Below are 15,636 nucleotides of genomic sequence, written 5' to 3'. Positions count from 1 at the left end.
TGTTTGCTCTTTTCCAGTTGTGTCTTCTCTCTTCACATGTAAATGCCTTTTTTAGCAGTTTCTTGTCTTCTGTCCTGAATGGCTGCAGTCTTCCCATGTATTATTATCCTCCTGTAAAGTCCAGGTTCAATAAGCAATCCATCATAACCTGTTTCACAAAAAGGAATGGAACAAAGACTGTTCAGATGAGACTGTATCCTGAAATCTTACTCAAAGCTCCTGCAGAGTAAGCTGGTGGAGATCTATGAGGTCCCAGAGGTCTGGCTTTGGACCAACAAAAATTACACCACAATAAATTGTGACACAATGTGGGGGAAATGAGAACAGGTTGTGGAAGCTGGGGCAGAAAAGCTGTGCTGCCCTCCTGTATCCAGATGAAAGAGGGTGATGGTGAATGGATTCCTTAGATAAGCATGACAAAAATGTGCAGAAATGTCCCCAAAACTTGTGCAACATCCACAGATCTCGTGCATGTTCAGGACCTGCTGAAAACAGAACTGTCCTGTACCCACTCAGCAAGGGAGCCACTCCTGGGAGGAGAAGTCTTGTTTCCATCTGACCTCCCCACATCCCAGAGCTCCTCCTTGCAGGGGAGCCTGGGGGGTATTTTAAATCCCATCACACTGCATCATTATAACATCAACACCAATAAACCATGACAGCATTGTCTTGGGGGTGCTCAACCCCCAGTATTGCCGTCCCCTGGAGAAACACGTGGTCTGTTTCCAACATGAGAAACAATCTGTGTCTCTGGGTGCTCTTCTGCCTTCATTCTTTTGCCCTTCTTCAATCCTTTAGTGCCAGTTACACATAAGAGCAGTGCCCAAACCATGAGGTGCAATTGATAGATGTGAGATAGAGCTGTTGCTGGGGGTTTGTTTGCATTAAAAAATTTCCATGGGGATAGCTGAATGGCAATCTCACTCTGGAGCCTGTAAATTTTATCCTGTCACCAGTCTCTTAAGACTCAATAAAACTGCATTGAGTATTCAATGTTTCTTGCTATAATGGTTCTTATCCTGGTACCCTTGAAGTGTCTGTTCTTGGAAGTCTGAGACCTGGCTTTTAAAACATCTCTCCTGAGGCTCATCTGGCAGCAAAGCACGTGCCTGTCCTCAGCTCAAAGTAAGGAAAGTTTAGGCTAAAGTTATTTGCTGTGAGAAAGCAACTTTAGGATTAAAAGAAAAAGTGAGCAGAAATGAAAGATGGTTTTTATTTTTAGGAAAGATTGTCTTCAAGTAACAATTGTTGCAGAGCTCAGGATTCTTGTTAGCAAAGGAAGGGTTTGTAGTCTTGTAAGAATTTTAATACAGCACTGCTGGTTCTCTGCTTCATGGTGATTCTTTTATGTTTTATTTGTCTTTGTAAAAAGCTTCTTGTCTGGAGATTGGCTGTGATTTAATGGCATTCTTCTAACGTGCCTGTCCATGACAAATTCCTCAGCATTTCAGAACGTCTAAAGTGCATCTAGAGCCTTGGGGGCTTTTTCTGTCTTTATTTCTCCCTAAATCACAGGATGTCCAGACTGTGCATCCAAGGAAAGCCATAGTATTGGAGTTCTTCCTGCAGCCTGAGAATTGCATCTTGGTCAGGGCAAAGCAGAGAACACACTGCATGCAGGCATGCTTGTGAACAAGAGGCAATACTCTGTCTCTAAAAGATGAGCATCTGACAATTGACTGCAGGATAAACTGCCACCTGCATACTTGTACAAAGATGGAGCACTTGATGTTTTTGTCTCTGCAGCTGCACCTGGCACCCAGAGTGGGAGCACTGCATGCACTGTGACATTTCCATCTGCACTATTTAATTTGCTGTACATTGACAGTGTCAGTACCCCAGAAATTACCTTTTTATTTGCCCTTTCAGAGGGCTCATAGTAACAACTGCCCAAACCTCTTGGATCCTGTTTGACTTGGCCCCTGCTGCTGTTGCCTTTGTTTTCCAGCTCGTCATGAAGTGATCACCAAGGAGATCCTGGAGCTGGACACGTGGGAGAACCAGTGGAACGTGGTGGCCACCAACGTCCTCATGCACGACAGTTACGACGTGTGCCTCGTGGCTCGGCTGAACCCACGGGATCTGATCCCTCCTCCTCCAGATTTAGTGGACCAATAGAAGTTCAGGGACTCTCAGTGCTTCCAGATTCTGCAGAGACTGAAGAATTTGGGGAGAAAATGCTGCATTGGCTCTGGATCACAGCTGGGTCGCACCCAGAGGAAAGGGCAACATGTGTTAAAGGATATAATTGCCTTTGAGCTGTGCTTCTCTGATGATGCTTAATTTGATAGTTCTGGTGCTCTGCACTTCTGTGCTTGAAAGCCAAGGTTGTCCAGCCTTGTGTGTGGCTCTACATCTTCAGTCTGGCTGTGCAAGTTCCAGTGCTGGGTGATGCCTGGGTTGCTGGCACTCTTTGCCTGACAGACAGAGTGGCAGCCCAGGGCTCAGCTCACAGCAGACACATGGCAGAAAGCTTTAGTGGGGGAAATCCCTCCTTTGCTGTTCATCCCACTTGGATCTACTATCTCCCCAGGAAGAGAAGAAATAGAGTAAGTCAGCTGATGAAAAACAAGTGCCAGACTGTAATTGACTGATGCAAAGGTACAACATAGAAAAGCCTTTGTTTGAAACAAAATCCCATTAGCCAAGGTCCATTAGCCAAGAACACCAGCTCCTGCAAACACTATCTAAAGGACAGACACTACAGTCAAGACATCCTGTCTTTGCTAATAGACCTGAACCTGTGCTAGGAGAAAACGAATCCTTTGGCAGCAAATCACAAATGAGTCTTTCAGTAGGGTTGGTAGGCAGTCTCCAGCAAAGACAAGAAGAATCTTAAATTTTCACATAAATCCTATTTATTACAAAGCCTGGTATGACCAGGATCTTAGAGCTCAGTTAGGAAACTTCCCTTGAGAGATTAATAAGGGGATGCCAACTAAAAAGTAATAAATGAGACCAGTATTATCTGCATATCAGCATTGCAGCCACAGGGAAAGGAGAGATGTGCTAAACAATAAATGTTTCTATAATAGCTTTAATGGAGGCTAATAAGGCTAATTCTCCACCAACAGAATTGGCTATAATCACAGGGAAGAGGAACAATTCAAACAGTGCTTCTGAAGGCAGTGTTAGTATAGGGCTTGCAGACAGTAGGTTAGAGTGAAAATTGCTCTCCCATTTGAATTACCAATAACTATTCATGAGTTCTCTGGTGCCTGCCTTGCAGTGTATCTGTCACTGCCTGGGCAGTGCAGAAAAGAGAACTGGAAATCTCATGGTGCTCTTGGGCCACAGCTGTAAATGGCAGCATGCTGCAATGCAGACTGCCTGCCAGAGGCAAACATAAGACTAAACTGTGATATTGTGTGAGAATAATCATTGCCAGCAAAAAGTAGCTTTTGATAACTACAAAAACAGCAACAAAAGTGGAAAAAATAAAAGGCAAAGAAAAGAGAGAGCCCATCAGGTAGTTTACCCATAGTCACTTCCAGGATTTGTAATTTAGAGCATCTCAATTTTCTCTTTCAATCATGTTTCAGGCTGCAAAAATGCCAGCTTTCTTTGTTGCTTTTTTGACTGCAGTGCTCTGCTTATGGCAGAGAGAGATGGAGAGGATGATCCAAAAGCCCTTTCCCAATTTTGACTTTTGTTATTCAGTAATTATTCTATAAATATCATGTAAAAACTTTAAGAAGGAAGAGAACTAATTTTTCCTGATAACTCTTGTAGGACACAGAGGAATGCTCAGACAAGAAGGGATTTGAGGGGAAGGAATTAAGGAAAACACATAGAAAAGGAGGAAATCCATGAGCCTTACAGCTAATTGCTTGTCTCCCTTTGCATTTCCCATCAGAATGTGTGCCACAGCCTAAACATGTACTCTTGTGTTTGCATAATCTCTGTATTATTCAGCCATCCTTTTTTCTTTGCATTGCTCATATAGGTTTTCATCTGCCTAGAACAGAGTTGTGACAACCATGAAATTCAGCAGAACAAATCAGTGACCAGTTCCTAAAATCTCAGCCCCTCTGGTCATCAAGTGCAGTTGTAGGTGTAAGATCAAGAAGGCAAACTCTGCTTTAATAAGTTTTTAAACAAAATCAGTAGAAAGTTCTTCCAATCAATAACCATCCAACGCTGGAAATTCTTCGGCTTTTGTTGTTACTGTGAAATAAAGGTAATTTTGTTTTAATTTCTCTACAAGGCTCTTAAGGCAGCTGGAAGCAATGCTTTTGAGCATCCATGAAGGGTTTCCTTGTGAAACTCCAAATTCTGCAACTGTACCTACTGATTTTGCCTTTTTCATCTTTTTATTTTTGCCTTAAGGCAGATTGTTTTAAAGGGATTTTTTTTTTTTTTTTTTTGATCTTTGGTCTCTGCTCTGTGGTCTATTCCTTACAGTCCTTGTGGTTTAAAGCCTGGGCTAATCTACTGGATTTCACTCCCTAAAAGACAGTCTATTTGGAATATTTCAAGGGAAGAAGGGAGATATTTGCAACCTTTCATTAGTAATATTTGACCATGTAGGTGAAACTCAGCTGGCACTCTTCAATTAAACTTTTATTTCAGCAGTGAGCTGGCTGTTTCTTTCTCACTTCATATGTTTTGCTTTTAAGACTGATATTTAATGAGCTGGATGGAAGGGAAGTATATACTCTGAGAAGGTCTGTCTTGATAACTGAGGTGAGTAATGACACACATTTTATATATTGGCCTTGCAATCAGTGAGCTTGAGCTGCCCTGGGCTGTTAACAGGGTTTTTCATGCAGCAGGGCCAAGTGACCTTCCCTCATCTGCACTGAGCATCACCTTTCCTGCTGCCCACAGGGTCTGATGCCAGGGGGGACCCCCATGTGTCTGTCTCTGTTTCTGCCCAAGTCAGAATGTCTAGCACCATTTATCAAGCAGGGGAATGTTTGGGGTTTTTTTTCTGGATTAAATATCTAGAATGGGGGCACTAACTTCCTAAATTTATGTGGGCCCTATGCATTTCCTTGGGTTGCCCTTGGGATGACTAAAATTTCCAAACCAGTACTTGAAAGTGCAGGTTGTCTGAGGCAGGCAGAAGCAGAAAGCATGCTTATTGAGAGGCATAGATCTCAACCAACATCCCTCTGAGAGTAGAAGAATCTGCAGCTCTTCTATGTCCATGGGTAATCTCACACTGCTGTCAAAGCCCTTAAGAGTCTTAATTTCTTCTATGACAAAACCTGATACGAGAAAAAAATAAATTACAGAGTATGCATTCTCCAAACTCCACCAAGTGTGGGTTTCACTGAAATAATATTTTACTGCAGCCCCTTTCCATCTGAGCAGCAGTTAGCTTAGTGTTTCATCAAGGCTGAATTTACATCATCCATAACTCTAAAATACAAGCAGTGCTGGAAGCCACCAGCTGTTTAAATGGGTGGGGGGTTTATGAAGCAAAAGCTTCAAAATTCACTTGAGGTGCTGAAATACTTCACTGGTTCCCATACAGGAAGGAAAATGTTGGAATGGTAGCTGGTTACATGGCACACAGGGTAAAAAGCAAAAAAGTGAAATGCTACAAAAAGCTAATTGAAGCTCTCAATTTTTAACCCCAGCTAATGTTTTATTTTGAAATTGTCCATAGATAACTGACTTCATAAAGATCCCTGCAGATTTCTCATGTCTGTTTTCATACATGTGGTCAAAGGGGAAACCATCAGGCATCTGACTCCTCACCCTCACACTGCTGGAGTTGCTTGCCTGGGTCTCAGTCCCTGCCCACTACAGGCAGACACTCACATGCATTTTGCATGTGTGCAATATTGAAATTTATGGGGCAGTGTCTGTATTGTGTTCCAGCAGACACACATTGCCACTCAGAAAGCCTTGATTTGCCAGATAAATATTGCCTTGGTGCACACAGAGCTGTCAGCTCTTCTACCAGCACTCCCAAACATGCTCCAGGTAAGAGGCTGAGGGGCATCTATACAAGAGGGTGACAAAAGAGGTGGGAAGTGCTCCCAGAGTGTCACAACATGGGGTGGATTTCGATCCTGATCTTGTTTTTTTTCCTCTGCTTGAGATGTGTACTGAGATCCATGATCATGTTCCAATCAGTGAAAAAATAAAAGAAGCTACAATACATTTTTTTATATTCCAATATATTCATAGAGATCTATGTTGCTTTTCTGCTGATTTGGAAGCTAATGACATTCTTTTAATAAGCTGTATACCTAGTGATTGCTGTCTTAGCTACGGGGGTGGTCCCTTTCACTGGCTGCTCTCTTAATGGATTATGTAGCTCCTCTGAAAATAAGTTTCATGAATCACAATGCTTTGAATCACCTGGTCAGAAATTCAGTTTTCATTTGCAAATGTCTGTAGCTCTCCCTACAGCTTTTTAAGGGGACTCTAGCTCCAGCTTCAAAGAAAAGCTATTTCACCCCTAGTTGTGCTCAGCTGGAACTAGTACATTTGCAATTTACTGTCATTTGATGTGTAGAGGTTGAAAGCAAAGGAAATATTTGGAAATGGCAAAAATATATGTAGAAAGTAGGCAGAAATACACTTTCCTTCTCTCTCAGTGAATGTCTCAGTGTGTACTGCCCTGCCTGGTGTTTCCTGGAGTGATTCACCCATCACCCATGGCACAGGCCAGGCTGGGGCTGCGTGTTGGCATTGCTGGAGGGATCCACAGTGGAGCTGTGCATCCTGACAGGCTGCCCTGCCCTGCCCTGCCTAAGGAATTTCCTTCAAACCTTATCTTTAAGTGTTCCACAATGTCCTATGTAGTTTATATACATATGTATAACATTATTTTTAGAAGTTCTTTACTGACAGCAGTAAGATTCTTTTTATAAAACATACCTGGCAAGTCTGTCTTCTGCCTAATTCATCAAAGTACTTTAAAAAAAAAGTGTTGGTCTTTAAATAATTTGAACTATTCTGGGCTTCAAGACAAAAAGATCCTTAAATTCCTGATGAGCTAAGGAAAAAATAGGGAAATCTTTTAGTACTTCCCTATGTCTTCTTCCTTCTCCAGTTTTTTACTGGCTGTAGTGTTCTCCTCAGAAGTTTTCTCAAAGTTTTCTCCTCAGAGGTTTCTCAAAAGCTTTATGCAAGTCTCTTCTGTTTCTCTTCCCCTAATCCCATTTCTTACTCAGCCCACTTATCTGACCAGTCCTTAAACTCCTTTGTTTCTGCTCCAGTTCCCCAGGAGCTGGGAACAGCCACTGGGGTGTTCACCAGCTCCAGACCTCACAGAAGCCTACAGCTCCAACATCAAATCAGCTTTGAAGGACAAAAGGAGGATCACACCAGCTCCCTGGATTTGTGGACACTCACTTTTGGGCAGGTTCTAGCCCCAGCCCAAATTCTGGGGTCCATTCTCATACCAGATGAGACCTGCCTGCTCTGAAATGTCACAGATCCTGTGGCCATGACCAGGCTGGGAGGTGACCTGCATTCCAGCCAGCCCTGCCCTGCCCTCGCTGCATGGTGCCCTGAGTTTGACGTTAAATGCCTCACATACTGTGTGTGCCACGGCTGTAATGACTGCAGGCACAAGCCATTATCATTATCTCTGATTCCTGAACACTGGATGCTACAAAAACTGCCTGAAGCACAGAGGGAGGCGTCTTCATTATTGCTTTGTAGCTCATGTCTTAAAGCCACATTTCCTCCTGCATTTTCAGCCAGGCCAGGTTTCACTAAAGAACTGGGTCTCTAATTTATCAGGTTTTAATATTGGTATTTTTTCTCCCCTTTGTCCTTTTCTAGTAATTCTTTATAATAATACAAGTGATTTCACCAGCTTTTCTGTGGAATGCATTGTCCAAACCAGCCTCCCAAGGCCGCTGGCTTTTCATTATCAGGGTCCAAGTACAGCCACTAAAGTGCCAGTCAGCTGCACTACTTTATTTCCCCATTCAGCAGCTTCATAGTAGAAGAAATGTATTTCATCCATACATGCAGTAATGTGAGACGAAACCACTTCCCACATACACAAATTCCTGACTCATTCCTTTCAAATGTGGCTGAAACAACTGCTGAATGCAAACATAAAAAGCTATAATACCCATTCAATAGGCTTTCGAAGCTTCCCAGTAGGAGGAGGAGGATCACAGGGAGATGTCTTGTAACTAGAGCACTGATCAGAAGTTTGAACCTCTGGGTGTGTTTTCAGTTCAGTCCATTTGCTAGTCTTGGGCATCTGGTCTCTCTGCCCAGGTTCACCCACGTGAAACAGTTAGAATAAGACATCCCTAAGCATTTTGTGGGGTTGCCTTGTGTGTTTAGAGGGAGGGGCTCACATCTCTGTAACTTTATTGAGATCCACATATCAGAAAGAGTTGTACAGAGGTAGAACAATAACACTGTTGCACTGCTCTCACCTTCTTGATTTTTGGGAACATATTTGTCCCCAGCATTCGGAAACTGAGCTTTTCTGGGAAAGGAGAGATTGGGTGTCTGCAGCCAACAAGGGCATTTTGTTTACTCCTTCACAGAAAAGCAGCACCACATATCTAATTGCTGATGTGTTAAGCAGAAGGAGGAATGTAGGGCTTATTACATGTACCCTCATAGCCAGTCTCACTTGTACACAGCCAGAACTAATCTCAGCAAATTGAGTGGTCACTAATTGAGGCTAAATTTGAACAGCAGTAATTAGAAGGATGAATGAACTGTCTTTTTCTCAAAGCAGATCTGATTTAATAAAATACTCCACTTAGACACAGTTGCAGTGAAGCAAAAAAAAGAGAAGGTGCTTTGCAGAACTGTAGGAGATTTACTGGGTAACGGAGACCTGAATTTAGATGATCTATCACATGTTTTATAGGAAAGATTCAGCTCTCTGGGGAGCTCTGTAACAAATCTGTGACTGATTTACCTAGCCACTAAAAGGCCCTGCTGCATCCAAGGAATCACCTTCAGAATATGCATAAAAGGGTTTTACAATATTGCTACTGTACAATAGCATCTACTTGCTTAGCTACTGAATTAAATAAAACTAAGTAAAACTTAAGGGGTTCTTAATTTGCTTATTTCTTGAGCATCCTTCAGTAATAAAATGTTTTAATGTTTTGTTGTCCACTTAACTGCTCGAATAGTCCACAGGTACACTATAAAGTGTATAGGGAAAGGTAAGAAGATAAAAAAGTAAAAAGAAAAGTGACTTTTAAAGATGTCTGATTCCATCTCCCTTCTGTCAGAAAGAACGCACCTCCATTTAGGCAAAGCTATGGCCATCCTGCTGCTGTGAGATGTGATTTTTAGCTGAATAGATGTATCCAAGCCAGATGTAATGATTAGCAGTGAAGATTCAATAGTGCAGGTGCCAGCTGTCAGAGCAATTCAGTGTGATCTCTAGCTGGCTTGGACAGCCCATGCTGAAGCCCAAGCTGTTACATGCTCGCTGCTCTCATTAATTATCAGGCTCAGCTGAAGCTAACTAAGGTATTCACTCATGCTGCAGTCAGAACTCCTAAATGAGTATAAAAAAAGATGGAATCTGTAGTTCATCTGCAGGATTTGGAAAAGCATTTTGCAGTCAGATAATTTTGTAGCCCATGTTGCCATGAAGCTACAAATTGCTTACACCAGCACAGAGAGAGGCGCTGAGAACAAATGCTCACTAAGGGGTGTGTGGCACAGCAGCTGCTTGTGCCAGCACTGCCACTTGAAAATTCACTTATCAAAGGCTGCCTGGATGCACCAGCATTCACCTCAGCTCTGGAGCCAGCCCACTGCAAAGCCAGCTCTTTGGAGTGCTCAGAGGGGACAAACAGTCAGAGGCTATACAAAGACTGAAATTGCTCCAAAGCCTTGTCATAGCTGGTGCATTAATAGCTTACTGCTTGATGGCTTCTTGGGCTCTTACACAAAGATGCCAAATAGCAGATGAACAAAACCACAGGAACAGGAAATTTACCCTCTTTCCAGTATTCACAGATGATAAAACCTTCCTGACAGTTATTGTTCTGTGTTTTTCAGAAGGGACGAGGAATCCGCTGCTACCCAGCACTGCAGCATAAAGCAGCCATCTGATGCCCAAAATCACAGCTCTCTTGCCAGGAAATTTGCCATACTAATGCTGCTGCCCTAAGCAGCTCAGTCTTTAATCTGATTTCTTTGTTTCTTATTTCAGGCAAGCTGCTGTAACAGCAATGTTCACTGAAGGCTGCTAAGCCTCTTGGCATGTCTGTAAAACTCAGGCGTGTTAGCAATTCTCTTGCTCTGCCTAGCTGGCCAGCGTCCTGCCCACTTGCATTTAAGGAGGACTTTAATGTGTTTGTACTGCTCTGATATTGCACAGATCAGGGTGTAGTTACTGTTTTATTTCCCCAGCTGAGCTAAGTAAATATTGATACAGATTTATATGGCCTACTTTCACATGGAAAGTAAATCTTTGTAAGTAAAAATTCAAAGTGAAGCTCTAAGTTGCTTTTTTTGGAGCCATGTGTTCACTGTGTATTTAATCATATTTCTGTTGTTATTGGATTTACTGGATGCATTTTATAAAGTGCATTAGGAGATCCACAGGGATGTCTATTCAGAGGATGTGACCCAGCAGGATTTTTGGCCAATGATGGAAATAGAAGCTGTATCAAACCAAGCCTGTTAAATGTTAGCCTTTAAAAAAGCCTTCTCTGAGATTGAGAGATAAATAGTAATCAAAAGTAAATATAAATTACAATATATCACTTCTTTTTATCTAGTCTGGATTTAAACTGCAATTTTTACAAGGAAAGAGACATCAAGAATACATTTGGTATGCCCAACCTGAATCTAAACCTGAAATTATCCATCTGCTGAAAGTCACCGTTGTTCCACTGAAAAATAGGGGTGGATAAATTCTAAAGGGACTAACTACTAGGATCAACATAAAACTCACTGTTGAACCACCCATACAGATCATCTGCTCAATTTAAACCATAATGGTTTTTTGAGGGATCTCAAATCTACACCAAACTCCATGTCAGTAAATCAGCTGAGGCAAAACTGGAGTCAGAGAACACTGGAAATATAGCAGCCTGGGGACAGCCCACAGGCTGACTGCAGAAGTGCTGGTCACTGGGTTAATGACACATTGAAAGCCTTTTGTAGTATGGGGCAAAAAAAAATCCATTAAAAAAACCTACAGAGACATCTAGCTCTATGATCTAACAGCTGCAGTTGTCTGCCATACAGTGGATTATTATGGAGATGAGCAAGCATGACAAAAATGTTACAATAATGGAGAGACTTCAAAAATGGGAGATTGGAAATACAATGCTGTTTTACTTGCAAAGTGTTTCCCATGCAAGTGTCCCTGGGAGATTTTTAAAATAAAGTTTGAATGAAATACAATAAAAATCAAATCAAAGCCCATTCACTACGTACCAAAGAGAACAGCTTAGGTTTCAGATTTGGTTTTAAAGCCAGGAAGACAATTTACTTGATGAATTTCTGCTGCTGCTCAAAATTCCAGAAGAAAGAAAAAGACAGTTGCGCAAAAGGTAGTTTACAAAGAGTTTGGATTTAAAAGCTGATGTTGTCAAGAGATCAAAATTGAAAGAATCACAGAATTATTCAGCAAGAGCTTCAAATATCCATAAAATAAACAGAAATCAGTTCTATTCCAGGATCAAAAGCAGAGTTTTACATGTACAGCATTTTCTTTTCAAGCATGCACATGATAATTACTGCATGCAGAAATGTCAGTGTATTCCAGGTTGAATTTGCATGAAAAAGCCATGCAGCTACAGGCAGAGCTCAGCCTCACTCTGTGTGCACCCCACCAGTACAGCTTTGTGTGCAAGAGGGGAATGTAACTCCACAGCTCTGGGTGCATGAGGTTATTCAAATTCAATATCCAAACACTGCCTTGAAAAACAACAGCTGATGCAGAAGTCCAATGTTCGTGTTGTTATTTGACCACTGTCAGGACTTTCCAGCTGGACTAGAGGGACCCAGTGTCAGGTAACATTTGCTTACTTGAAAACCAAACACCTCCTCTGTTGGTCGGTTTCCATTCCCAAATACAGGTCCAATGTGGTTGCAGCACAAAAGGTATTTTTGCTCATGCTTCATAAAATTCGAGATGAAATTAAGGCTCTGTGCCAAAAGTTGTCTCTGCAATGGTGCAAAGGCTCTCAGGTAAATTGTGGTGATTTCCAGCCCTGGCCAATTTCCACATGGGGAATGTTACAATCAAGCTGGCAGTGATTTTTATGTAAATTGGGCCATTATCAGAGCTATATGTATCTGGTTACTAGTCTATAGGCCCTTCAGGGAAATTGGCATCAGTATTTGCAAGACAAGCACTTTTTTCCTTAATGTTCCAAACACTGTTGTTTGTTGGGTTTTTTTAAACAATGGTTCCAGGTCAATAGTTTGATGACTGAAAAACAGATCATAGGAGTAAAAGCTAGTTCTTAATACCTAGAAATATGAAAACATTTGGTTTTGTTAGGTCTATTATAATTTTTTACAGAATCTAGTTAGATAAGCCACAGAAAAACAAGTAGGGCATGAAAAATAACCAATCTATGGGGGGTGGAGGGGTTTAACATAAAAAAAAAAACATGCTGAAGGCTTCTGAAACCTTGAAGAAGCTGGAAGAGAACACATGGGAAGCGTTTAGATGGTACAGAGAGTTTAACCTTGCATTAACTGTGGCCTTTCAGTCTTGCTGAAATACTCACCTGTTGGTTCACCGAGAGCAGGTACAGTTTGCAGAGAACCAGCCACTATCAATCTAGTCTGGAGTTCTGTGGCCAGCAGTCACCAGCACTGCCTCCCCCAGCGAAGGGTGTAAAACCATTTCATTCTTCTTGCATTTATTTCAACTGCCCATATTGCACGAGCTGGTAGTGCTAAGTATCTGTCTGACCTTGTTGGCTGATCTGCATAATTTTACCATAATTTGTCATTATTTGTCCCCTCCATGGCATGGTTTATTGCAGAGCTTTTTCTGAATCAATAGTGCTTCTCTCATTGCAAAACCACACATTACCTTTTGTTTCTACTCGAAATATTGAGGTTTCATGTGAAAATGCAGGATGAAACAGTACTCCTATTGCAGTTTTGTTGTTGTTCTTTGACAAGATCAGGGTTTAGCCACTGACTCTTTGTGCTACACAAAGTGTGTGTTATGTAGAAGGTCTCTTTTATCAGAACCAGAAATCAGGATCCTCATTATTGAGCAAGCACTGCTGTAATGCTGCCAGCTGGGAGCACGGCTCGTTAAAGGTACAGTGTTGTACAGTATTTTAGATACCTTATTAAGCATTGCCATAAATACATGGAATAAAATGATGTTCCAAGAGCACCTGGGTGAACAAATTTGAGAAATAGGGGTGTGAGTCATTATAGAGTCCAGGACTCAAAACACTTTGTGCAAAGCAGATATTAGCAAGATATTCAGTTAACCTCTCATGTCCTGATAATGATATTGGAAATGCTTTTGTGCATTGCAATTTTGGTCTTATGTCTGGCAGACTTCTTTTGATACTTCTTTTGATGTATTCTATTTAATCAATGGTTTGGATATCTCATTTTAGATATTGAAATTGGATTTTTTTTTTCCAAATGGGCACGGATATGAAACATCCAAGTGCAGGGCCCAGCACTTCACAATCATTGAACCTCATGCAATTGGCCTTGGCCCATCTGTCCAGCCTGCCCAGACCCCTCTGGAGTGTCTTCTCTGGCAAATCAGCATTCCCATGGTGTCATCTGCAACTTCCTGAGGGTGCCCTCCACCCCCTGGACCAGATGATATCTTTGATGAAGATATTTAACAGAACTGGCCCCCGTGTGGAGGCCTGGGGAGCACCACTTGTAACTGGCAGCTGCTTGGGGCTCCTCAAGCAAGCTGGGAGATTTTCTCTTGATTACAGACTACTAGGGAGATTCTAGGTCTGTGGAATCAATGGAGTCTGGCTATTGGCTTAAAGGAGCTACCAGCTAAGTCTCTTTTAGGTGAGTAGCAAACAATATACTTTAGGAATGTTGTCTGCTTAGGGTCTCCTGAAGGTCATCCTTATGTCTGTGCTCCTATGTTGTCATTCAGATTATGAACTTCCACTTAGTGACTTGTGACTTGTTTCACACCTGCTACCACCCCTAGAGCCCCTATGCACCCCTACCTGCATAAATAAATCTTTAGGGACATCTAACAAGCACCTGTCAAACAGCCTGAGAGACAGCATGGGGGTGGCAGGCAAAGGGGATGTCAAGTATGTCACACTTGTGGTTCGTCCCTGGAACACTCAGAGCACTGGAGCTGCAGCTGCTCCATCTGAGCAGGATCTCATGGAGCCCCCATGTGAGGATCTTTAAGGGGACTCACAGTACAGCTGTACTCTGCAGAGAGGTCACAGGGATCTCCTGGAGCACCCTGAGGGCCCAGGGATCTGCCTGCAGGAAGCTCCATGCAGGTCTGTAGACTGGGTCACATTACACTTAACACAAGGACTTCTGTTCCTGAAAGTGCCCCTTGGGCATGGATGTACTGTAACAATTGAATAATGACACTAATAAAACTTGCCTACCAGTTGTGGGTATCTCATGCAAGCTGAGAAGGCACCATAAATAAAGCAGCTCTTCCACCTTGTGGTTACACATACAACTACTGGCAGGGAACTGGATACAACACTGCAGTTCAACAGACCCAGGCCATGCTGGCTTGTGCTGTCCAGGTCCCTCTTGTAGACTGATGCTACAAACATGAGCTAGCCTTGTTTTGCAAGGTGAACATCCGTGTGTGTGTGTGTGTGTGTGTGTGTGTGTGTGTGTGTGTGTGTGTGCACTCACACAGGTGTGTACAAACAACAGCTTTGCAGTGCCTTCGCCCTCTGGCCATCCCAGCCTACAAGTGCTCTGAGACCAGGATCCCAACAGCTGGAAGGACTCCTTCACCCTCCCTGCTGAGGAAAAGTCTTCACTCAGCACAACAGGCAATCCGGGCACACTGATAAAATGTGCTGGTGTGGGAATGGGGCGTGAGCAAGTCATAGACCTGAAAAATGTGATTTCTTCAAGGAGAGGTTGTATCTGGTTTCTCCAAGCAGTGACTAGAACAAAAAGGAACCAGGTAAAGGCAGACAGGAATTCATCTATGCTGGTCTCTCCATTTCTACTCTCTGCCCCCATTTCCTGCTTTTTACCTCTGGCTATTGAAGCAATCATGTAGTCTTTGCTGTTTGCATCAGGGTACAATGCAGCACCTGCAGTCAGTCACCACAGAGCAAGGCTTGATTTGCAAAGCAGTAATTAAATGTCAGCTTTGCACTAATGCAATAGAGGTATACTGAGATACATAGTTTTGCAGTAAAGGCTGAAGATTTGCACTGTGTGACAGTGGCTAACAAACTTCAGTGCCAGTAAGCGAGTACTACTGTTTTTAATGGTCCTAAACTACATTATTTCTGAAGCAGGCTTAGCTTGGTTATATGAGAGACTGATTTGGTCTGAGGAAGAATAGCAAAACATGAAAAGAACAAGCTGTTTTAAGTCTACATTTGCTTCTCAGATGTTGCTGTTCTCTAAAGAGAAGTTTATTAATTACATACAATCCTCCTCCTCTTCATCATCAGCATTCCAGTTGTACCAGCTGGCACCACTCCACACTGAGTCTTCTTGCAGTAATAGGTGCTTCCAAAACAGTGTAAAAATCAG

General features: G+C 42.4%; 1 protein-coding gene across 1 annotated transcript in view; it reads left to right on the top strand.

The window, feature by feature from the left end:
* The window catches only part of KBTBD12 (kelch repeat and BTB domain containing 12), a 32,296-nt gene extending 27,038 nt beyond the window's left edge, over nucleotides 1-5,258 (top strand). The window contains exon 5 of the mRNA XM_059856526.1: nucleotides 1,949-5,258. Within this exon, the coding sequence (XP_059712509.1) occupies nucleotides 1,949-2,118 (170 nt within the window). The 3' untranslated portion in view covers nucleotides 2,119-5,258. The remainder of the gene's footprint in view (nucleotides 1-1,948) is intronic.
* Nucleotides 5,259-15,636: the final 10,378 nt, after the last annotated feature.

Source organism: Haemorhous mexicanus, chromosome 11 (genome assembly GCF_027477595.1).
Source record: "Haemorhous mexicanus isolate bHaeMex1 chromosome 11, bHaeMex1.pri, whole genome shotgun sequence".
In the NCBI taxonomy this organism is placed as follows: Eukaryota; Metazoa; Chordata; class Aves; order Passeriformes; family Fringillidae; genus Haemorhous; species Haemorhous mexicanus.
Note: the sequence above shows the minus strand (reverse complement) of the source record. Positions and strands in the feature narration are given on the sequence as shown.